This window comes from Anomaloglossus baeobatrachus, chromosome 3 (genome assembly GCF_048569485.1).
Source record: "Anomaloglossus baeobatrachus isolate aAnoBae1 chromosome 3, aAnoBae1.hap1, whole genome shotgun sequence".
Classification (NCBI taxonomy): domain Eukaryota; kingdom Metazoa; phylum Chordata; class Amphibia; order Anura; family Aromobatidae; genus Anomaloglossus; species Anomaloglossus baeobatrachus.
Genome location: NC_134355.1, coordinates 460,671,963 through 460,696,242, shown reverse-complemented (window position 1 = coordinate 460,696,242; position 24,280 = coordinate 460,671,963). Strand labels below are relative to the sequence as shown.

Here is a 24,280-nt window from a genome sequence, read left to right as displayed (position 1 = left end):
ATTCTGAAGTAAAATCTGTATTCAGTGAAGATTTTTCCCATTACTGAGATAGATGGCAGATGTTACTGATAAGATTCTATATAGATAAATGAGAGGGGACGGAGCTCTGAATTTAGCTCCTCCCTCTGCATCTAGCCCCCTCCCTTCTCCCGTCGTCATAGAATCTCGTCAGCACCAACTGCCATCTCCTATCTCAGTAATAAGAAAGTCCTCACTAAATACAGATTTTACCTCAGAATTGAGAATTTTGATAACTGATTAATTCTGGCAGAGAAAGAAGCAGATTTGTCTGATAAGTAACTTTGTAAAATATCTTATTTTCATGTGTACTATTAATTTAATTTATGAAATGAATGTTAAAACAATGGTTACGCTTTAAAGGGAACCGGTCAGGTGCAATATGCACTCAGAGCCACAAGCAGATCTGGGTGTATATTGCTAATCCCTGCCTAACTGTCCCTGTATACACTAGCATAGATAGAGATCTTTATAAAAAGTATTTCTATAGATCTTTTATCATATGCTAATGAGAGCAGGGACTAGTCACAAGGGTGTTAGTTCCTGCGCTCATTCCTACCTCTTAACATGGTAGCATGCCCACAGGGGCGTACTAACATGCTATTCAATGCAGCATCATCAGCGATGATGCATGTATCTGTTTTTGCTGTGACCGCTGATCTGAATCTCAGGCACTTCCGGTCATGCGCAGTATGAAGCCGGGTGTACGTGGCCCGGCTTCAGAGAGGTCTACTGCGCATGAGCGGAAGTGCCTGGACTTCTGATCAGCAGACACAGGTATGGGGATGCTGCATTGAACAGCATGTTAGTATGCCCCTGTGGGCGTGCTACCATTCTAAGAGGACGGAATGAGCTGAGGAAAAAACACCTTTTTTCTAAAGATCCCTTTATCTATGCTAGTGTATACATGGACAGTTAGGCAGGGATTAGTAATATGCACTTGCTCGTGGTTGTATATTGCCCCTGACAAGTTCCCTTATAAATGTGTCCTTCTTTTTCTTTGAGTTTTTCAGCTGGATGAAGCTGGCCATGAGCTAACCACGCGCTATCACAATGTACAGTACCCTGTGTTATGAACTAGGTTGAATCAGATACATGACTGGAAAATGGTTAAAAAAACCATAAAACTAATACCTCATTAATTACTCCTCCAGCTGCATCTCTGCTCATTGCCTGCACTCCAGTCCTCTTCTTTCCACAATTTCCAAGCTCTCCATTACTGTATGCTGTAAGGCCACAGGACATGACGACCCGACCTTACAAAATGCAGTGACCCCCGAGTCCTGGACATGGCCATAGGTCTTGGCCTGTATTGGCCTGTATTGGCCTGTATTGGCCTGTATTGGCCTGTATTGGCCTGTATTGGCCTGTATTGGCCTGTATTGGCCTGTATTGGCCTGTATTGGCCTGTATTGGGGTGTGTGGGTGTGTGTATGTATATGTGTGTGTGTATATATAAAATATATATATATATATATATATATATATATATATATATATATATATATATATATGTATGTATGTGTATACTAGAAGGTGGCCCGATTCTACGCATCGGGTATTCTAGAATTTACGTATTGTGTAGTTCATGTATGATTTTTGTTATATATATATATAGAGATGTTGTTGTGTGTAGTTACCAAGTGTTTGTGTAGGCGCTGTACATGTTCTGGGTGTTGTCTGGGTGTGACGGGGGGTGAGAGCGGTGTTGTGTGTGTTGCGTTGTTTGTGGAGCGCTGTGTGTCTGTAGCGTTGTGTGTGTGTGGTGTGTTTTGGGGGGAGGTATGTTTTGTGCAATGTGTGTGTTGTGCGGTATGTGCGTATATTTGTGTGTGCCGCGGTGTTTGTGTGTTGGGTGTTGTGTGTGTGCAGCGTTGTGTGTGTGGGTGTCTGTGTAGGGCAGTTTGTGGTTCCCAGTGTGTGTGTGTGTGTGTGTGGTGTGTTGTGCAGTGCGCGCGCGTGTGTGTGCGCGCGTGTGTGTGCGCGCGTGTGTGTGCGCGTGTGTGTGTGTGTGTGTGTGTGTGTGTGCGCGCGCATCAGCCTCTCTTCTCTCAGCCTACCTCTCCCAGCCTCCCTCCTCCCAGCCTCCCTCAGCAACAGCCTCCCACTCCCAGCCTCCCCAAGCATCAGCCTCCACCAGCATGAGCCTCTCTCCTTCCAGCCTCCCCCAGCATCAGCCTCCGCCAGCATCAGCCTCTCTCCTTCCAGCCTCCTCCAGCATCAGCCTCCCTCTCCCAGCCTTCCCCAGGATCAGCCTCTCTCCTCCCAGCCTCCGTCCTCCCAGCCTTCCCCAGCATCAGCTTTCCCCTCCCAGCCTCCCTCAGCATCAGCCTTCCCCAGCATCAGCCTCTCTCCTCCCAGCCTCAGCCTCTCTCCTTCCAGCCTCCCCCAGCATCAGCCTCTCTCCTTCCAGCCTCCTCTTCCCAGCCTTCCCCAGGATCAGCCTCTCTCCTCCCAGCCTCCTTCTTCCCAGCCTCCCCCTCCCAGCCTCCCTCAGCATCAGCCTTCCGCTCCCAGTCTCCCCCAGCATCAGTCTCCCCCAGCATCAGTCTCCCCCAGCATCAGTCTCCCCCAGCATCAGTCTCCCCCAGCATCAGTCTCCCCCAGCATCAGTCTCCCCCAGCATCAGTCTCCCCCAGCATCAGTCTCCCCCAGCATCAGCCTCCCCCAGCATCAGCCTCCCCCAGCATCAGCCTCCCCCAGCATCAGCCTCCCCCAGCATCAGCCTCCCCCAGCATCAGCCTCCCCCAGCATCAGCCTCCCCCAGCATCAGCCTCCCCCAGCATCAGCCTCCCCCAGCATCAGCCTCCCCCAGCATCAGCCTCCCCCAGCATCAGCCTCCCCCAGCATCAGCCTCTCTCCTTCCAGCCTCCACCAGCATCAGCCTCCCTCGTCCCAGCCTCCCCCAGCATCAGCCTCCCCCTCCCAGCCTCCCCCAGCATCAGCCTCTCTCCTCCCAGCATCAGCCTCTCTCATCCCAGATCAGCCTCTCTCCTCCCAGCATCAGCCTCTCCTCTCTGTCCCCAGCATCAGCCTCTCTCCTCCCAGCCTTCCCCAGCATCAGCCTCTCTCCTCCCAGCCTTCCCCAGCATCAGCCTCTCTCCTCCCAGCCTTCCCCAGCATCAGCCTCTCTCCTCCCAGCCTCCCCCAGCATCAGCCTCCCCCAGCATGCCTCTGGCCATGTGATCCTCCGTCAGGTCCTGGAAGGTCACAACAGCACAGTATCGAGGCCGAGAAGCAAGCGATATCGCCGGATGCTGTGAGTGTGTGGATGCGATGTGAGGTGTGTGTGAGGTGTGTGTGTGAGGTGTGTGTGAGGTGTGTGTGTGAGGTGTGTGTGTGAGGTGTGTGTGTGAGGTGTGTGTGTGAGGTGTGTGTGTGAGGTGTGTGTGTGAGGTGTGTGTGTGAGGTGTGTGTGTGTGAGGTGTGTGTGTGTGAGGTGTGTGTGTGTGAGGTGTGTGTGTGAGGTGTGTGTGTGAGGTGTGTGTGTGAGGTGTGTGTGTGAGGTGTGTGTGTGAGGTGTGTGTGTGAGGTGTGTGTGTGAGGTGTGTGTGTGAGGTGTGTGTGTGAGGTGTGTGTGTGAGGTGTGTGTGTGAGGTGTGTGTGTGAGGTGTGTGTGTGAGGTGTGTGTGTGAGGTGTGTGTGTGAGGTGTGTGTGTGAGGTGTGTGTGTGAGGTGTGTGTGTGAGGTGTGTGTGTGAGGTGTGTGTGTGAGGTGTGTGTGTGAGGTGTGTGTGTGAGGTGTGTGTGTGAGGTGAGGGTGTGTGTGAGGTGTGTGTGTGAGGTGTGTGTGTGAGGTGAGGGTGTGTGTGAGGTGTGTGTGAGGTGAGGGTGTGTGTGAGGTGTGTGTGAGGTGAGGGTGTGTGTGAGGTGTGTGTGAGGGTGAGGGTGAGGGTGAGTGTGAGGGTGAGTGTGAGGTGAGGGTGAGTGTGAGGGTGAGTGTGAGGGTGAGTGTGATCTGATGTGTGTGTATGTTTGTGTGTGTGCTGTTATGTGTGTGCGTGTGGATCTTCCGCCGCAGCAGGACCTTGATGCGCTTGTAACCATGCGAGCATGGTTACCAACGTATCCACACCACTCCCGTGCGAGCGGGGGCCGGGGGGGGGGGTGGGGGGTGGGGGGGGAGTACAGTACTCACCTCCGTGACAGCTGTGTCAGTTCGGGGAATGCGCGGGGGGAGGGAGGGGGCGGGGCCAGAGCTATCGTGCATTGCGTGAGGGGGGCGTGGCGTGGCCGAATTGCCAATGCCTGCAGGGTGCCGGGGCGAGAGGCCAATCTGTGGGGGGGCGGAGCCTGGGCGAGCGGCTGGCCAATCCGTGTGGGGGCGCAGCCTGGGCGAGCGGCCAATCGGTGTGGGGGGGCGGGGCCATGGCGAGCCCAGCGGCCAATCAGCTTTGTGTCACCGTAAGGACACAATTTTGGAGCATGACAGACAGACAGATAGACAGACAGAATAAGGCAATTATATATATATAGATGTATGTATGTGTATATATAATATGTATGTATGTATGTATGTACAGAATTTCCATACATTCTACTACTTTTTCACTTTTTTTTGTGAGGGATGAACTATAGTTCCGGCGTAGCTTTTTATCGCCCAGATTTTTCTTTGTGGCGTTCACTGTTCCAAGGTAGATGACAGTGTTGTAGTACATGTTGTTATGGACATGATAGAAAATGTATAACCTTTTTAGGCTTTTTTTTTTTAACTATATTTACCAGTCTCTCAAAGCGACTTTACCATGCGATCTTATGATGACATTTGTTGTGCTCGGCACTGCCTTTGCTGTCCTCTGTGTGGCACTTCCCTGTCAGGCTCTGGCGGGACGTGACTTTAGTGTATGGCAAGTCCGGAGCCCTACGCTGCTGTCGTTATTGAGTGCAGCATATGAGGGTTTAACCTGCTGGGACCGGTGAGAGTCTGGGCATCTGACATAGAGCTCAAAGTGACGTGCTCACGACAGATATAACGCTGAAGGGTTAATTACTAGCTTTTGTCTATGGAGAAAGCATAGTACACTTATTACAAAACCCTTGTGTCCTCTCCTTTTACCAACATTTATTGATTTATTTGTTTATTTTTTTCTTAGATTGTTCCCATCAGAACAATATTCTGCCTCGCTTTTTATCACCCAAATTATGCCCTCTCTGTGGCCGTGTAATGTACACTATAAATTTTGAGTGGGTACAGGAGCCACCAGAGGAATAAATGGATGTCTTGTGGCTGCAGCTGCATACTCATCGGCTCCCTATAAATTATTATTTTTTCTGTAAAATACCATTTTCTGTAGCAGCTCTCGAACTTTTAAGGCCGCACAGCTCAATGAATCAAGGTTTATTTTAAGCCATTTATCTACTGCTGCCCATAACTCTATGGATAGCGACCTGCAGGGTGAATCGTTTGGGAACAGACTGTCCCCATTAATGGTCTCTTACTAATTTGTGTTTTATACTTGTGGCAGTAAAACTGGATGGACTGCAGAGTAAATGGACATAAGGTACAGAACTCCACAAGTTTCACTCCATACTTGTTACATGTTTATCTTGTCCTTTTTAAAACACTTTCTGTATTGAGACAAGTAGCAAAACGCCAAAATGGTAATCTCATCTGTAATACATATATGCTGGAAAATGGTACTGTGCTCATCCCCAAAATCAGAGGATGCAGATATTTATGCCTTATTTTGTTAAAGAGAACCTGTCATGTGCAATATGCACCCAGAGCCACAGGCAGTTCTGGGTCCATATTGCTAATTGCTAACAGATCTTTAAAAATACTTTTTCTATAGATCTCTTTATCTTATGCTAATGAGTGCAGGACACTTTTAGTCATGTGCAGTATGAAGCCGGGTGTACGAGTCTCTGCTTCAGAGGTCTACTGCGCATGACCGCAAGTGCCAGACATTCAGAAGCGCACTCACAGTGAACACAGGTACGCACGGCACCGCTGGTTACGCTGCATTGAATAGCATGTCCCTGTGTGCGTATTAACATGCTAAAAGGGCAGACTAGTCAGCGGATAGAACGCCCTTGCGACTAGTTCCTGCGCTCATTAGCATATCGCAAAGGATCTTTAGAAATACTTTTTCTAAAGATCTATTTATCTGTGCTAGTGTATACAGGGACTGTTAGGCAGGGATCAGCAATATGCACCCAGAAGTGCTCGTGGCTCAGGGTGCATATTACACCGGACAGATTCCCTCTAATTTGCACTAAAAATCATGCTCTCACAAGTCATAGGTTGTATCCGGAGGATACTCTCTATATATGCAATATGTTTTTTGTTTTTTTTGGAGCACGTCCATTAGTGATTGACCAATCACTAGTTTAGCTCATGGCGATCTGTCGTCACCCTCTTCCTCCATGTGTTCCCCAAGCTTTCTTATAATTTGGCGGGATATTATCAGCACTATTATAGGTTAGATGTAACAATGGTCATGCCTTCTTCATGCTTTTTATTTGGGTTATTGCCCTGCCTTATCACTTTTATAGGTTTAGACATCTGATTATTTTGTCAGTTTACTTTAACAGTTCAGATCCAAAAGCTGCACTTTATTTTAAAGAGAGACCTAATTCATAGACATATGGCTTGTCCATAGGTAATGTGTGGTGCCATGTCACAGCTTCCACATTACCCAGCTAGCATTTGGTAGTGCGTAATGATAGGACAAGTGCATCGATCGAGGAATTATCCTGCCAAAATTTGTAAGGCGTCAGTTGCAAGTGTGAAAATATACCCATTTGCTGAGAGTAGGGTTATGTGGTTAGTACTGTGCTCACCTACTTTTGTATGAAGTAGCAGTATGGTGCTGCTCCTGGGGCACAGCTTGGAAGAGATTTCCGTAATCTGGTATAGTTCTAGCTTTAGAGGTCCGTTAAATAACAGAACACTTTGCACATGGCGTCCTACTGCCCTCTGTTGGTTTCAAGTTTATAGCTTTGGCTACAGACCTCACCAACACTGAAACCTGCAAAGTTCTGGCAAATGCAATCCAATTTGTAATTTCTCTTTTACATGTTTTTTTGTTTTTTTTTCTATCAGGATGAATTCAGAAGATGGTTTTGTGCAAAAGTGCGAATACGTTTGTGTCCAGGAACGGATCCCTTTCAAAGTCCTGAGTCCATGGCAAACAAAGTGATCAACGGTCACACAAGCCACCTCCCCGAGAGTCCCTCCGAGCACAGCGAAGATCATCCAATGAACAATGCAGCAGTCCCACAAAACGAGGTGAAATATAGCCTAATGCTAGTTATCAAAACCTGCCAATGTACGTCCTGCACAGTGCCTGCATGTATCTGGTTTATATTAATGTATGCTTTATACTATACATTGTAGAAAAATGGCGGTTTTAAACCGTGAAATGAATGCTTTGGGGTGGATCTGCAGCAGCATGAAGAATCTAAATTACAAACTTACATGTAGTAAGACAGATCTGTGCGACACCCAACGTTTTTTCCATTCCATAGAATGCCAATTTTATTGGAAACATGGGGGAAAGAAATATAGACATTATTCAGATGTAGCCAGTGGTCTGATGCTGAATATCAGACCTGCAGATCATCAGGTGGAAAGAGTATTAGCATCCAGCCAAACACCATAGTGGGGCACGGGGGGGGGGAAACTGCACCACTAACAGACCTCCGCTGTCGTTTTTAATTGCTTGTAAAATAATCATTTGATATGGCAGGTGGATATTTATTTGTTTGATTGTGCCGTTACAATGGGCTACCCCAAAAGGATTTGGACCCTCTGCAACTGAAAGCATACTGAAGGCTTGCTTGGGGTCCACCTGGGGGAAGTGTAATGTCATATGGGTGCTAGAGTGTGTAATATAATGAGCCAAAGCGTTTACCACTATTTGACAAACCTTATGCTTTCACAAGCACTTGATCAGTACACATTTCATCATGCAGGCAGTGATCTAAAGGAGAAGTCCTTATAAAGATGTTATTTCCGGTATTGGGTCCTTCACTTTAAGAACTACTGTGCCACTGAAAACCACGAAAAAATGCAGATTTACCACATATCAATTATCAATGGTTAAAGCGAATCAGTCAGCAGGATTTCACACCACAAACTAGTTATATGCATATAGAGCTCTTTCAAGGACTAGTCCGGCAATACCTTTACATGGCCAGTCCATCACTGAGACATCATTTGAAATGATTTGCAAATGGCTGTGGTAGATTGAAGCCTCTGCCACTCCAGCTCTATTCCTCACTGAGTGCCGCCTCCTGCTTGACTGACAGCTCCTAACCCTGAAGTCACACATCCTAGAGACCGTCAGTCAATCAGGTGGAGGCGGTGCGTGAAGTTGTATAGCTAGTCTGTGGTGTGAAATCCTGCTGACAGATTCCCTTTTAATATGGGCACAGTTTTGCAGGCAGATTGCAGTTTTCTCACCAGACCCTTATTAACCGTTTGATCACCGCTCTGATTTGCAGTAAAACACCATGCTGCATTGTTTTTGTCACGGTCTCTGTGCCCATTTCCCAATATGAAGGATTTTTATGAGGTCAGGATGACCCGGCATTGCTATGTAGACATCCTCTGTGGACAAATGACGGCAGCATTGCTAAACTTTGTCCTGCACAGAAACAGAAGCTCATTGTGTCATTGCGTTTATCCGAGCACCAAGGTGCCAACTAACATGGGAAGTAAAAGGTTTTGGCACGTGTTCATGCTTATAAATCAGTAGTGTTCAGGGAAATAGCTTGCCTCCACTTTATTATCATTACATGAGACGTTTCTAGTGTTAACACTGTTCTCACTAGTGCGCAGTATAATTAGCAGATGTATAAACCCAAAATTAGAAGAGTTGACCATAAATCACAGATATTCAGAATTCAACTGGGATAAACCAACAGCTAATCAAACCAAATTATCCCAATAAAGCTTATAAATCGATAAAACGTTTTTTTATTGATGGTATTAAAAAACATAAACACAAACAATAATTAAAAATCAAGGCAAGGGGAGCATGTACTACACCCACAATGGGAACCATATGTATTAAATAACCTAAGTCCCAGCAGGTCACATAACAACTATAAATTACACAACAAGAACATTGATCAAGCAGCTAACATTATCCCCATATAATAATAATGGTCTACTTTAAATCGCTGCCCATCAAAGTACTTGGCTCATAACAATACCAGACCTGCTGTCATGTCAGTAGTACAAAAACTGCTCCCCTGCCAGCCACTCCAACACGTGTTTCACACCGCTTCCTCAGGGAGTGATGTGGAGGCAAGCAGGGGGCGTTCTTATATAGGACCGGCACACATGTGTTAATTAATCCAAAACCCCATACTTTCGTATATGGCGCCACCATATCAACGCCCACCGGAAGTTCAGGAGCGCGTCACCGTCGGCCACGTCACACGCACGCGCACTGGCATGCGATGACGCGGGCGAGGGAGACGCGTCCCCTAGCAACCGTCGGGATGCAGGCAGGCGGCGCACAGCATGGGGAGAATCATGTGTTTTGTAGCCAGGTCACATGACCGCATTGTGAACCCGCCCTAACAGGATATCCAGGGACGCACCTCCTCAACCAACCATATAATACGGAAGGGGGGAGGATGCATCCCATGGAAACCAAAAGCGTCAGACAGAATAACATAAACACCGGGCAAATAGCATACAAAGGGCACTACATAACCCATCCATCAACCATAGCATTCACTCAACAATCATAAACCTTATATCCACACAGTCATCCAAAATGCACAGGATAAAAATAGTGCATGTATAAACGTACATAATGAGTTAAAAAGTATATATATATAAAAAAATATATATATATATATATATATATATAAATATAAAAACTTTATTAATATCTCAATATAAAAATAAGAGTGCACGTGAAAGTGACCAAATAAAAATAAATATAAATAAATAAGTGCATAAGTATAAAATATATATGTAAACAGTAATAATTATAAATGTATGTGAGCAAGTGAAAGTGATAAAAAAATGATGACAAAATATGTAATAAATATACCATATATAAGTGAAAATACGAGGATAAAAAATATATATATCCATAAAAATAGTGAAAAAAAGGGGGTTAAAAGTGAAAAAGTGAAAAATAATTAGTATAGATCCGAAAAAAAGTGAGAGTGAAAAATTATTTATTAAAAATTGAATACAATAAAATTATGCAATATAGAAAAAATATATATAATCTCATTTGATACTGACCCATAACAATACCATTAAATACTATACTCAACCGCACCACAGACACTTACTACACTATTGGGTTGAAATTGAATACTACATTCAACCGCATCACAAACACTACCTACACTATTAAATTAAACCTAACAATACAATAGCCCTTCCAGAATCGCAAAAGCCCATACCCAAACCCATCTGACGCCAAACCAACTTTATTAAACAAGAAAGCTTACCCCCTATATTATTTAAATCAATTTACGTCAATTCATTTACCACTGTACAATACTAAAAACTATTGCTCCATTAGGTCAATGCAGATTACAGAGTATACAGATCACAGAAAGCTACCAAAGCCCCATTGTTCGTTAAGTCCAAAAGGTACAATTGTTCTTAAAATAGTAATCCATCGGCATTCTTTTTGCAGCAAGCGGGTTTTCAAATCTCCACCTCTTAAACCCATATGGATCCGATCAATTCCTTGGACCTTTAATCCCTTCCATGAACCGGGATGTTTGTCACGAAAATGCCTTGCCAATGGCTTCAGTTTCTTGATGGCCTCAAAATCATCAGGTCTGACCTCATATGCAGACTTGATATCCCGTATATGCTCTTGAATACGGACTCTTAACTCTCTTGAAGTCATACCCACATACGAAAGTCCACAGGGGCACGTCGCAAGGTATATTACCGCCTCTGTTTTGCAATTTATATGATGAACAACTTCAAATTCCCGTGTTCCCGCGGAGTTCCAGAAGGTTTTGGTCTTCAAAATAACAGGACACACAGAACAGCCCCCACACGTCCATGATCCCCATTTCGGACCTGAGGACTGAAAAAGAAAACCAGGCTTAGGAGGAACATAATGACTTCGTACAATAGAGTCTCCAATGGTCTTACTCCTTCTGGCTGTAACAATAGGAACATCAGATATGAACTTTCTGATATCCTGATCCTGTTGTAATATTGGCCAATATTTTTGAAAAATTTTTATCATATCGTTCCATCTACCATGGTAGTTGGTAATAAGACGAACAACTTCCTGATCATTAGTCTTTTTCTTTGCGATCAGTAAGTCACTCCTCTTACTACCCCTAGCCCGATTGTATCCTTTTTGAATACAATCTTGTTTGTACCCTCGCTGTACAAACCTCTTCTGGAGCTCCACTGCCTCCTTTTCAAATTCTTCATCTTTATCACAAATACGACGTGCCCGAATGAACTGTCCAGTAGGTATTCCTTTTATTACATGAGCTGGATGTGCAGATCTTGCATGTAAATAAGCATTAATGCTGGTTTCTTTACGGAATATTGTCGTATGCAAAGTACCATCCTCATCCACAGATATTTTCAGGTCAAGGAAATCAGTAGTCTTCTGTTCGATCCTATGGGTTAAGCGGATATTATTATTATTTGCATTTAAAGTACGCAAAAACGCATCCAAGGCCGTTCTTGATCCTTGCCATATAAAAAGGATATCGTCGATGAATCTCATCCAAGATATAATAGACCCACCCATAGATGCCTCATTGATGGGTATGCAATCTTTTTCCCATAACCCTAAAAATAAATTTGCATAGGAAGGGGCGAAAGCCGCCCCCATGGCCACGCCCCTCCTCTGCAAATAATACTGATTCTTGAATAAGAAGAAATTATGGGTTAGTGCAAATTCCATCAATACCATCAAAAGATTCAACAAGTCCCTATTGAGTCCACGCATGGAAAGATAATATTTAGCAGCAAGCAACCCATCTTGACAGTTTTTATTACTTTTACCATATTCACTGAAGAGGTTAACCAGAAACGGTTGTATAGCTTGGGTTGTTATGGGCTCGACACTATCAAATGTGTACTTTTTTTACATAAGTTTACATAAATATGAAGAAAATTTTCCAACAAATTAACTTTTTCCAGCAATATTGCCATTTGAGGGCTTATTTTTTTGCAGGACGAGTTGTACATTTGAATGAATCCATTAGTGTAACCATAGCGTATACTGAAAAACAGGGAAAAAAAATTCCAAGTATGGTGAAGAAAAAAAAAAAAAAATGGCACTATTGGTTTTGGGGTATTTTTCACCTTTATGGTAAAAGTGAAGTTTGTATGATGCTACTACAAGAACAAGAGTGTAGAGGTGTCTGGGGAAAAAAGGCAGAACTTCTAAGGCTGTAAAATTCCTTTAAGGCTGGACTCACATGAGCGTATAACTCACATGAGTATCGGAACGCACCACCCGGCGAGGCCAACTTCTCTGCTGACAGGAGTGGTTTGGCTGCATGTATTTCTATACGGCTGACATGCTTCTGTCCGGAGAGTGCACTGCCGCACCAAGTGATGAGCTCCGATACCCATGTGAGCCACACTCCTCTATTGTTACAGTATATTTTTTACATAGTACAAATAACATGCATTTTCCCAGTTTCTGTCCAGCAATAGATAATCTTTTAAGGGTGTCCTTACACATTGTATACTGAAATATGTCCGATGAACTGGCAAATTTAGCGGTGACCAAAAGACTAATGTGTACTGAAGCATCACAAGTATTCCTTAATCACAAATATTGGGGAAAAGAATTGTGTTAGATTTTAGGGTTTTGAATTATAAATATTTTTATTGCCGCGAGAGAGAAGAGGAGACTGAGGTTATCCCCCTATTCCCACTGAAAATGTATACAGAAATAAACCTAGTCAATTTAATGAAATTAGATTATTGGGTACATTGGATTGAAGTGTAATATATTGCTTTCATTACTTTTTTTTTTTATTTATTTATTTTTTTTTTTTTTAATAAAGCAGATGTTATTTGTTAGCATTTTATTTGAAGAAGCACTGCCAGTGATTTCAAGTATAAAAAAGGCACATGAGGCTGTCATATAAAACAACATTTGTATCCCCGGCTTGCCAAAACGTCTTAATCAAATAATGGTGTAACCAAACATGCCTTGATTTTTAATTATTGTTTGTGTTTATGTTTTTTAATACCATCAATAAAAAAACGTTTTATCGATTTATAAGCTTTATTGGGATAATTTGGTTTGATTAATTAGCAGATGTGTGGGGTCGTGAGGCTGTAGGCTCCCGACTGGTCCTAGTCCTGACTCTCGATTTACTCTTGCCTCATCTTCCTCAGGTTCATTATTTTGTGCATCACAGTGTGACTTACTACTGGAATGATTTGCACCAAACTTTCAACTACTTGACGTAAGTACTTGCATGTGTTAGTGGTTTACCGTGTCATTTCCTTGTATGTGTAATTATGGCCTCGGGGCAAACTGTAAAATCTTAGTCTTGTGTTGTAAGACAGTTAATTATTGTATGGTCCTTATAGTCCTGAAGGGGTTCTACCTTTTAGAAGAATCCCTTGACATTAAAGGGTTATTCCATCTTTACAATTCACGGCTTAGATGGGAATATTTGCTTGTAGATCGTGGCCACCAAAGAGTCATGGCTTACTGTGCTAGTTAAATAAATCCCATGAAAAATGGGAGTTCCACAAATGGTCTCTGGTGGCTGGGACCTGGGAGCAGTTATTCCCATGTTACCCATGATAGACAGAGCTAGTAGGAATGCATTAATATGATCACACAGTGTCCCCTGCTGGGACACTCAGTGAATTGTAATCTATGGCCAAATGAAAGGGGTTGTTCAGTACTTGGACAACGTTTTATCAATGCTTAACCCCTGTTAAAAGAAAAACACTTATACTCGCCTTCAGTGGCCAAGATGTTCCAGCACTCGCTGTCCCAGAGCTCCCATGAAGGTGTTACTCCAGGAGAGCCCGGCACCCAATCAGCACTGACGTCCCTTTCTCCTCCTTCAGAGCAATTGATCATCAAGAGGAAGTCAGAGCTGTGTCTAGCCGCTCCTTTCCTGTTTGTGTGATACGCCCGAAGACGGGGACAGTGAAGCCAGCGTTGATTAGGTGCAGGACTCTTGTGATCTGACACCTTCATGGGAGCCGTGGAACTATAGGTGCTGATATTGCAACAGCACCGTGAGTGTTTTTTGTTTTAATGGGGGTAAACATTCACATTGAGAAGGGTTGTCCGAGCAGTGGACAACACCTTCAAGCGCATGGTGCCCATTAAGATCAGAGGGATGTCTGTGGAATGCTGGGTGGAACTGTTTCTTCTGATTTCTCTGGCTGTTGATTGCCGTTGTGACTCTCACACATGTATGCAGGGGCCTCATTCATCAAAGCTTTTACATCAGAGCTCTGGCATTAAAAACTTTAAAAAGTTGCAAAATTTTGGTGCAACACGAGTCTGCTCTAAAAATGTTGCTGTTTATGCCGTTCTCACTCCATCTTCACCCAGCTCCAGCAAAGTGGGCAAGACAGATGAGATGTGGCGTTTCTTGCACCACAAATCTTAGGCTATGTGCGCACGTTGCGTAATTGCATGCAGTTACGCTGCGATCTGCACCGCAGTGTAACTGCATGCGTCCTGCGTCCCCAGCACAATCTATGAAGATTATGCAGGACACGTGCGCACGTGGCGTATTAAAGCGCAGCGCTTCAGCTGCTGCCCGAAGCGAGCGTTCTAAGAAGTGACATGTCACTTCTTTCCTGCGCTCTGCATGCATCCCCCGCTCTGTCTATGGCAGGAGCTGCAGGCAGAGCGCATGGAATCGGCTTTTTTTTTCTTCATTACGGACTGTTTCTGCAGCGATTTGAAGCGCACGTGTGCTGTTCAAATCGCTGCAGAAATTTCTGCAGGAAGAGTACGCAACGTGCGCACATAGCCTTACTCCAGTCACTGCTGGAACAAAAATTGTGGCGAGGCGCACACTGAGGTCTTCACAACTTGTCTATGATTCAAGAAGAGGCTCCTCTTGATGAATTAGCAGTGTTTGACTCCATCACGCCTCCTCATCAAGACTGGCATATTAATTATGCCCCTGATTTGTTTCTTTGATTCCATCTTTGTTTTCCATCTTGAATAAGGGTTTGAGTTACTACACACTTTTTGTGTGTTTTGGATGTTATTCAACTTGGTTAAATGTATTTGCAGGTGCAGTTCTCTGCATCTTTCTCTATATACACACATTTTTATGCAGGTTTGTCTAATCGCTAATGAGATGTCGTTGGGGGTCACAGAATTCGTGACGCACATCCGGCCTTGTTAGCGACGACCGTTAACGATCAAAATTACTCACCTAATCGTTGCTCGTTGACACGTCGTTCTAATCCCAATTATCGTTGCCGTTCCAGGACGCAGGTTGTTCGTCGTTCCTGCGGCAGCACACATCGCTATGTGTGACACCACAGGAATAAGGAACAACACCGTACCTGCGGCCGCCCGCAATAGGGAAGGAAGGAGGTGGGCGGGATGTTCTGCCCGCTCATCTCCGCCCCTCCGCTTCTATTGGGCAGCCGCTTAGTGACGTCACTGTGATGCCGCACAAACCGCCCCCTTAGAAAGGAGGCGGGTCGCCGGCCACAGCGACATCGCTAGGCAGGCATGTATGTGTGACGGGTGTTAGCGATGTTGTGCGCCACGGGCAGCGACTTTCCCGTGACGCACAACTGATGGGGGCGGGTGCTAGCGATGTCGCAGCGTGTAAAGCCCGCTTTAGGGTTGGTCTACATGAGCAGATAATGGTTTAAACCAGCAATTGTTTCAGTGTTCAAGCGATGTCAGACAAGTGTTTACAGAGGATGACGATCCTGAATTAAATTATTGAATAGGGATCCTTGAACATTGTGCGCTGTGATCACACAGACAGATAATATAAAGTGTATTTGTGTTCAGCATTCAAGTCCCATAAGTGATACTATTTATTTTCAATATATGAATTTATAAAGTATTGTTCAAATATTTCCATTACCGGTCAAAGAAATTGTGATCAGATTATCGTTAGGATATTTGATAATCATTTTCCCGGTTTTATAATAACAGTAACATTTGCAATAATAACGTTCAGCAATATGACAGTAGTATGTGCTCGTTCCAATGCTCCAACTTCTGCTTAACAATCTGAACGCGATCAGCCAGCAATTATTTAGGACTTGAGTTTCCGCTTATCCTTTTTGCCGGTCTAGTCACTGAACGAGCACACAATCTATTTCCGTTAAACAGTTTCTGAATGAGATTTTTTTTTTTTTTTTTATTGCTCACCTAAACTGTATTTCATGCAAAATGAGTGAGCAGCTTTGGATGTATTAGGCTCCTTTCACATTGCGTTTTTCTCTACGTCCACAGGTCCCGTCGGGGCATCCGTCCGGACCGCCCCTCCCCCACTCTGCAAAGCGTGCTCTGGACGCATGTGCCTGACAGGGCCATTCACTGTTATGGAGCGCACCGTGTTAGCGTGTGCTCTGTTTTGTGCCATTTTGCGCACATATACGTTTCTGCAGACGGACACCCGAACATAGGTCTACGTTCGGGTGTCCGTCTGCAGAAACGTATATGTGCACAAAATGGCACAAAACAGAGCACACGCTAACGCAGTGCGCTCCATAACAGTGAATGGCCCTGTCGGGCGCATGCGTCCGGAGCACGCTTTGCAGAGTGGGGGAGGGGCGGTCCGGACGGATGCCCCGACGGGACCTGTGGACGTAGAGAAAAGCGCAATGTGAAAGGGGCCTTATTCAGTCGACGAGTTAAATGATGGGTCATTAATGTTAGTACCTGGAGGATTATCAGCCAGTGTAAATACTCCTTAAAGTGCACCAATCACCAGGATTTTCCAATATATCATAAAGCCAGTGCTATACTAGCGCTAGCTTGCTGATACTATACATGCCTTTAGTTGTCAGCTAGGATGTATAGGTTTTGAAACACAAGCAAGTTTGTAAAATGAGCAGCTTTTTAAATGGCAACAGCTGCCAATCAGCTGATAGCTGGGGTGGATATTCATAGTGATTCCTGCCCCCCTGCCTGTCCGTCCTCCCGTTATTTATGCTAATTCTATTGTAGAATCATTTTACTAAGTGACTAGAAGGACCTGTGCTGATGTCATAACCATGTGACCAGAAGGGGCAGGGCCTCAGCCAACATAGCTGATACAGGAAGCAACATTATTTTTCGGTTGGCTGCGGCCCCACCCCTTCTGGTCACATGGGTATGACATCAGCACAGGTCCTTCTAGTCACTTAGTAAAATGATTCTATAATAGCATCATAGTATCATAGTTTTTAAGGTTGAAGGGAGACTCTAAGCCCATCTAGTTCAACCCGTAGCCTAACATGTTGATCCAGAGGAAGGCAAAAAAACCCCAATGTGGCAAACAAGTTTCAATGGGGAAAAAATGTCCTTCCTGACTCCACATTCCGCAATCAGACTAGTTCCCTGGATCAATACCCTGTCATAAAATCTAATATACATAACTGGTAATATTAAATTTTTCAAGAAAGGCATCCAGGCTCTGCTTAAATGTTAGTAGTGAATCACTCATTACAACATCATGCGGCAGAGAGTTCCATAGTCTCACTGCTCGTACAGTAAAGAATCCTCGTCTGTGATTATGATTAAACCTTCTTTCCTCAAGACGTAGCGGATGCCCCCGTGTTCCAGTCGCAGTCCTAGGTGTAAAAAGATCTTTGGAAAGGTCTCTGTACTGTCCCCTCATATATTTATACATTGTGATTAGATCCCCCCCTAAGCCTTCGTTTTTCCAAACTAAATAACCCCAAGTTTGATAACCTGTCTTCGTATTGCAGCCCACCCATTCCTCTAATAATCTTGGTCGCTCTTCTCTGCACCCTCTCCAGTTCAGCTATGTCCTTCTTATATATCGGTGACCAGAATTGTACACAGTATTCTAAGTGCGGTCGCACTAGTGATTTGTACAGAGGTAGAACTATATTTTTTTCATGAACACTTATACCTCTTTTAATACATCCCATTATTTTATTAGCCCTGGCAGCAGTTGCCTGACACTGTCCACTAAAGTGAAGTTTACCATCCACCCATACACCCAAGTCTTTTTCTTCGGCGCTCCATTGGGAGACCCAGACGATTGGGTGTATAGCTACTGCCTCCGGAGGCCACACAAAGCATTACACTAAAAAGTGTAAGGCCCCTCCCCTTCTGGCTATACACCCCCAGTGGGATCACTGGCTCACCAGTTTTCTGCTTTGTGCGAAGGAGGTCAGACATCCACGCATAGCTCCACTGTTTAGTCAGCAGCAGCTGCTGACTATGTCGGATGGAAGAAAAGTGGGCCCATATGGGGTCCCCAGCATGCTCCCTTCTCACCCCACTTGCGGTTTGTAAGGTTGAGGTACCCATTGCGGGTACGGAGGCTGGAGCCCACATGCTGTTTTCCTTCCCCATCCCCCCTCAGGGCTCTGGGTGAAGTGGGATCTTACAGGTCTCCAGGCACTGAGACCGGGCTCCATCCACAGACCCAGAGAACCTGCTGGATATGGAGCTGAGTATCGTCAGGGACAGGCCCTGCTACATTAAGGTACTCTGTGTCCCCGGGCAAGCGCGCACACACACACCAGCATTGCTGGGAGTGTTAGTGCGCCGGGGGCAACAGCGCAGAGCGCTCGTGCTATTAGTCACTACAGCTTTGCTGAGTGACTTTATGTATTGGGAACTGCCGCGCCGGCCGTTGCTGGGTGTTTTTTACACTGTGGCGCGGCTGGGACTTGTGGTGCGCCGGGGACTTCCGCGCTGGCCGTGCACATGGACGGCCGCGCTTATTACTCGAGTCCCCGGCTTTGCGGCCTAGTTTTCGTTTCGTTCCCGCCTCCAGCCCTGCCAGTCAGGGGAGAGGCGGGACGCTGTACAGACAGTCAGCGCCGAGGGCTGGAGTCTGCTTTGCATTCTCCAGCCCCCTTCACTGGACACTGTGGGACGCCAGTTTCCCGCTCTTGTCTGGGGCACGCCCACGGCCCGCCCCTCGTCACACGAGCTGGAGAAGGACGCCGGCAGCCATTCCTGCACGCCGTCCGAGCTGGGGAACGGAGACATGCTCTGGGCAACCAACACAGGGCTCTGGCGACCACACACCCGCGTTATAGGCGGGCGGTAAGCAGCACCTGAAGTGCTGACCCCACTACCTACTGAAGTGTCCATTTGTATTTTATGCCTGTATGCTATACACTGCACTGTAGGTCGCTATCTTTGGCTATATGACCTTCTAGATGGCGAGATAACAGCAGCAAAAACGCAAGGGTGCTAAGGCACAGGTTTTCTAGGCTGCTTGTATTGCATGGCTGAAGTGTTCATTTGTACTTATGCTTGTATGCTATACATTGCACTGTACGGTCGCTACTCTTGGCTATATTCTCCTAGAGGGCTGGACAACTGCAGCAAAAAAGCATGGGTGCCAAGGCACAGGCTTTATAGGCTGCTTGTACTGCATGTGCTGAAGTGTTCATTTGTATATATGCTTGTATGCTATACATTGCACTGTACGGTCGCTACTCTGGGCTATATTCTCCTAGATGGCTGGACAACAGCAGCAAAAAAGCAAGGGTGCCAAGGCACAGGCTTTCTATGCTGCTTGTATTGCATGTGCTGAAGTGTTTATGCTTGTATGTTGTACATTGCATAGATGACTAGAATACAGCAGCAAAAAAGCAACACAGGCTTTCTATGCTGCTTTTCCTGCAGATACTGTTCCACCGGCAGGTTTCACTGACCCCCATTGTGGGCAATGCTCCCCTGTAGCACTTGGTCAGCCGGGGTCTCTACTAGAAGTGGCCAAAGAAACCACCTGTGAACCCTGTCCAGGGACAGGGACGGAGATTGTCATGGGATGGAGACTTTGCACTCCAGACAGGCCATGGGCAATCTTGATTAATGCTCCCTGGCCACCCTCATTTGGAACGTACTCAGTACTCCGGGGGGGGTCCCAGGCATTCCAGGGTGAAGGCTCTGACACGGACGGCAGTCCCAGACAGCCTAAGCTAGCTCGCTGGGTACGACACTCGGCTTCATCACTGGTCAAGGTCCCAGCAGGACGACTCTCTGTATGATGAGGCAGACGTAGCTGATCAGGGCTTTGGTCCTGACACCGCTCTCAATCCGGATACACCGGATGGGGACGCCATAGTGAATGATCTTATAGCGTCCGTCAATGGAATGTTGCATATTTCTCCCTCAGCTCCCCCAGTGGAGGAGTCAGCTTCACAGCAGGAGAAATCCTTTTTCAGTACTCATGCGTAGATTGAGTACTTTTTCTGACCACGCTGACTTCAGAGACGCAGTTCAGAAACACCACGCTTACCAGATAAACGTTTTTCTCCAAACGTATTAAGGATGCACGTTATCCCTTTACCCTGATGTGGTACAGCCCTGGACCCAGGGTCCAAAGGTGGATCCCCCAATCTCCAGGCTTGCGGCTAGATCCATAGTTGCAGGGGAGATGGGAATTCACTTAAAGATGCCATTAACAGACAGATAGACCTCGGGTTGAAATCTGTCTGTGAAGCTATCAGCGTGTCGGTTGCTCCGGCATTCGCAGCCGTATGGGCACCCTAACCTATTTCAGCTGGTCTTGCGCAGCTGGTCTTGAGCACATGTACATCTGTGCCGCAGGTGGTGTCCTTAACCTCGCAATGTCTGCATTGCGACTTACCCTAGTAATGCTGTCCTGGGGGGACAGTCGAGGTTGGTCCTTCCCAGGCTCGGGCAAGTCCCAATTGTACTCGTCCGAAAGGGCTCAAAAGGCTCAGAGGGGCTCAGATTCCGGCCGGGCTCATTCACGCCCAAGGAAGGCAGCAGGAGGAACCGCTGCCAAGGCGATCTCCTCATGTATTTCAGCTCTCTCTCCCCGCATCCGCGGTTGGTGGCAGAATCTCCCGCTTCTGGGTACATTTAGCTGCCACAGGTCACAGACCGGTGGGTGAGAGACATTGTGTCTCACGTGTACAGGATAGAGCTCTGTTCTCGTCCTCCGGCTCGATTCTTCAGCTTCCCCCCCCCCCCCCCCTCCCCACCGAGCCGATGCTCTTCTGCAGGCAGAAGGAGTGGTAATCCCTGTTCCTCTTCAGGAACAAGACACGGTTTTTTCCTCCAATCTTATTGGGGTGCCAAAAAAGGGTGGCTTTTTCCGTTCCGTTCTGGACCTAAAACTGCTCACCAAGCACGTGAAGGCCAGGCGGTTCCGGATGTAACCCTCCGCTCCGTCATTGCCTCAATGTCTCAAGGAGATTTTCCTAGCATCAATAGACATCAGGATGCTTATCCCCTCGTGCCGATTGCTCCAGAGCACCAGCGTTTGCTACGTTTCGTTATTGAAGACGAGCATCTTCAGTGCGTAGCCCTGCCCTTCGGTCTGGCGACAGCCCTACGGGTTTTCACCAAGTTCAGGGCAGCAGTGGGAGCAGTCCTGCACTCTCAGGGTCACTCTGTGATCCTTACTGGACGATCCACTTGTCAAGGCACCCTCTCAAGAGGCATGCCGACACAGCCTGAACGTGGCGCTGGAGACTCTCCAGAGTTTCGGGTGGATCATCAACTTTTCAAGGTTACATCGGGCACCGACCCAATCGCTGACATATCTGGGCATGGAGTTTCACACTCCCTCAGCGATAGTGAAGCTTCCGCTGGACAAGCAGCGTTCACTACAGACGGGGGTGCAGTCTCTCCTTCAAGGCCAGTCACACCCCTTAAGACGCCTCATGCAGAGGCAGTCACCTTCGCGCAGTTTCACTGCGTCCACTTCAATGGGACATGCTTTGCCAATGGGTTGGGGAGTCGACGTCCCTAGAAAGGAACGTTTCCCTTCTCAGACGGTCAAGGACTCTCTCCAGAGGAGTCCATCCTTCAGATCAATGTTCTGGAAATCTGGGCAGTGCATCTTGCCCTGCAAGCCTTCCAGCAGTGGCTGGAAGGAAAACAGATCCGAATTCAGTCGGACAATTCCACAGCGGTGGCAGACATCGCCCACCAAGGCGGAACACGCATCGCCAAGCCTACCAGGCAATCCGGCGGATTCTGATGTGGGTGGGGGACAGAGCATCCACCATATCCGCAGTTCACATCCCGGGCGTAGAAAATTGGGAAGCAGACTTCCTCTGTCGCCTGGGCATGGACGCAGGGGAATGGCCTCTGCACCCAGTATGGTGTCAGGAAATCTGTAGCCGCTGGAGGATGCCGGACGTCGACCTAATGGCGTCTCGGCACAACAACAAGGTCCCGATTTTCATGGCGCGGTCTCACGAGCAAAGAGCTCTGGCGGCAGGCGCCCTAGTTCAGGATTGGTCGCAGTTCCAGCTACCCTATGTGTTTCCTACTCTGGCACTGTTGCCCAGAGTGCTACGCAAGCTCAGCTCCGCTTGCCGCCGCGCCATCCTCGTCGTCTCAGACTGACCGAGGAGGTCGTGGTCCCGGATCTGTGGCATCTCACGGTCGGCCAACCGTGGGCACTCTCAGACCGGCCAGACTTACTGTCCCAAGGGCCGTTTTTTCCACTGAATTCTACGGCCCTGATCCGGACTGTGTGACCATCGAGTCCGAGATCCTAGCGTCTTCAGGATTATCTCAAGACGTCATTGCCACCATGAGACGGGCTAGGAAGCCGACGTCTGCCAAAATCTCCCACAAGACGTGGAAGTTATTCTTATCTTGGTGCTCTGCTTAGGGAGTGTCTCCCTGGCCATTTGCATTGTCTTCTTTTTCCCCCCTTCCTGCATCTGGATTGGGAAAAGGTTTGTCGCTCGGCTCCCTTAAAGGACAAGTCGCAGCGCTGTCGGTATTCTTTCAGAAGCGCCTAGTACGACTTCCTCAGGTACGCACGTTCCTGCAGGGGGATTATCACATTGTCCCTCCGTACAAGAGGCCGTCAGACCCATGGGATCTGCACAGGGTATTAATTGCTTTCTAGGAGCCGCCCTTCGAGCCTCTGAGGGTTGTTTTCACTTTCTCGACTTTCACAGAAAGTGGCCTTTCTGGTAGCGGTCACGTCTCTTCGGAGAGTGTCAGAACTAGCAGCGCGGTCATCCAGAGCTCCCTTCCTGGTGTTCACCAAGATAAGGTAGTGCTGCGTCCGATCCCAGAGTTTCTCCCTAAGGTGGTATACCCTTTTTATCACAATCAGGATATCTCCTTACCTTCCTTTTCTCCATTTCATCGATATGTAATGGCTTTGCATTGTTGGATCTGGTGTAGAGCACCCAGAATCTACATTCCCGCACGGCGCTCCTGCGCCGCTCGGATGCACTCTTTGTCCTTGTCACTGGTCAGCGCAAGGGATCGCAGGCTGCAACATCCACCCGGGCTCAATGGATCAAGGAACCAATCTTTGAAGCCTACCGTTCTACTGGGCTTCCGGTTTCATCAGGGCTGAAGGCCCATTCTACCAGAGCCGTGGGTGCGTCCTGGGCATTACGGCACCAGGCTACGGCTCAACAGGTGTGCCAGGCAGCTACCTGGTCGAGTCTGCACACTTTCACCAAACATTATCAGGTGCATACCTATGCTTCGGCGGACGCCAGCCTAGGTAGAAGAGTCCTGCAGGCGGCAGTTGCCTCCCCGTAGGGGAAGGCTGTCTTGCAGCTCTAACATGAGGTATTTCTTTACCCACCCAGGGACAGCTTTTGGACGTCCCAATCGTCTGGGTCTCCCAATGGAGCGCCGAAGAAGAAGGGAATTTTGTTACTTACCGTAAATTCCTTTTCTTCTAGCTCCTATTGGGAGACCCAGCACCCGCCCTGTTGTCCTTCGGGATTTTTGGTTGTTTTCGGGTACACATGTTGTTCATGTTGAATGGTTTTCAGTTCTCCGATGTTACTTCGGAGTGAATTTGTTTAAACCAGTTATTGGCTTTCCTCCTTCTTGCTTTTGCACTAAAACTGGTGAGCCAGTGATCCCACTGGGGGTGTATAGCCAGAAGGGGAGGGGCCTTACACTTTTTAGTGTAATGCTTTGTGTGGCCTCCGGAGGCAGTAGCTATACACCCAATCGTCTGGGTCTCCCAATAGGAGCTAGAAGAAAAGGAATTTACGGTAAGTAACAAAATTCCCTTCTTCTGTGTCTGTTTTACCCAGTATTCTACAATTAAGTACATAATCATAAATGTTATTTCCTCTACCCAAGTGCATGACCTTACATTTATCTACATTAAACTTCAATTGCCACTTCTCAGCCCAATCCTCCAATTTACATAAATCT

At 46.8% G+C, this 24,280-nt stretch overlaps 1 protein-coding gene across 2 annotated transcripts in view; it reads left to right on the top strand.

Moving 5' to 3' along the window:
- The window catches only part of ATP13A3 (ATPase 13A3), a 268,385-nt gene that overhangs the window by 73,997 nt on the left and 170,108 nt on the right, over positions 1 to 24,280 (top strand). For both annotated transcript variants that reach the window (XM_075340514.1, XM_075340513.1), the window contains exons 4-5: positions 7,063 to 7,248; positions 13,339 to 13,409. In XM_075340514.1, the coding sequence (XP_075196629.1) occupies positions 7,063 to 7,248; positions 13,339 to 13,409 (257 nt within the window). The remainder of the gene's footprint in view (positions 1 to 7,062; positions 7,249 to 13,338; positions 13,410 to 24,280) is intronic.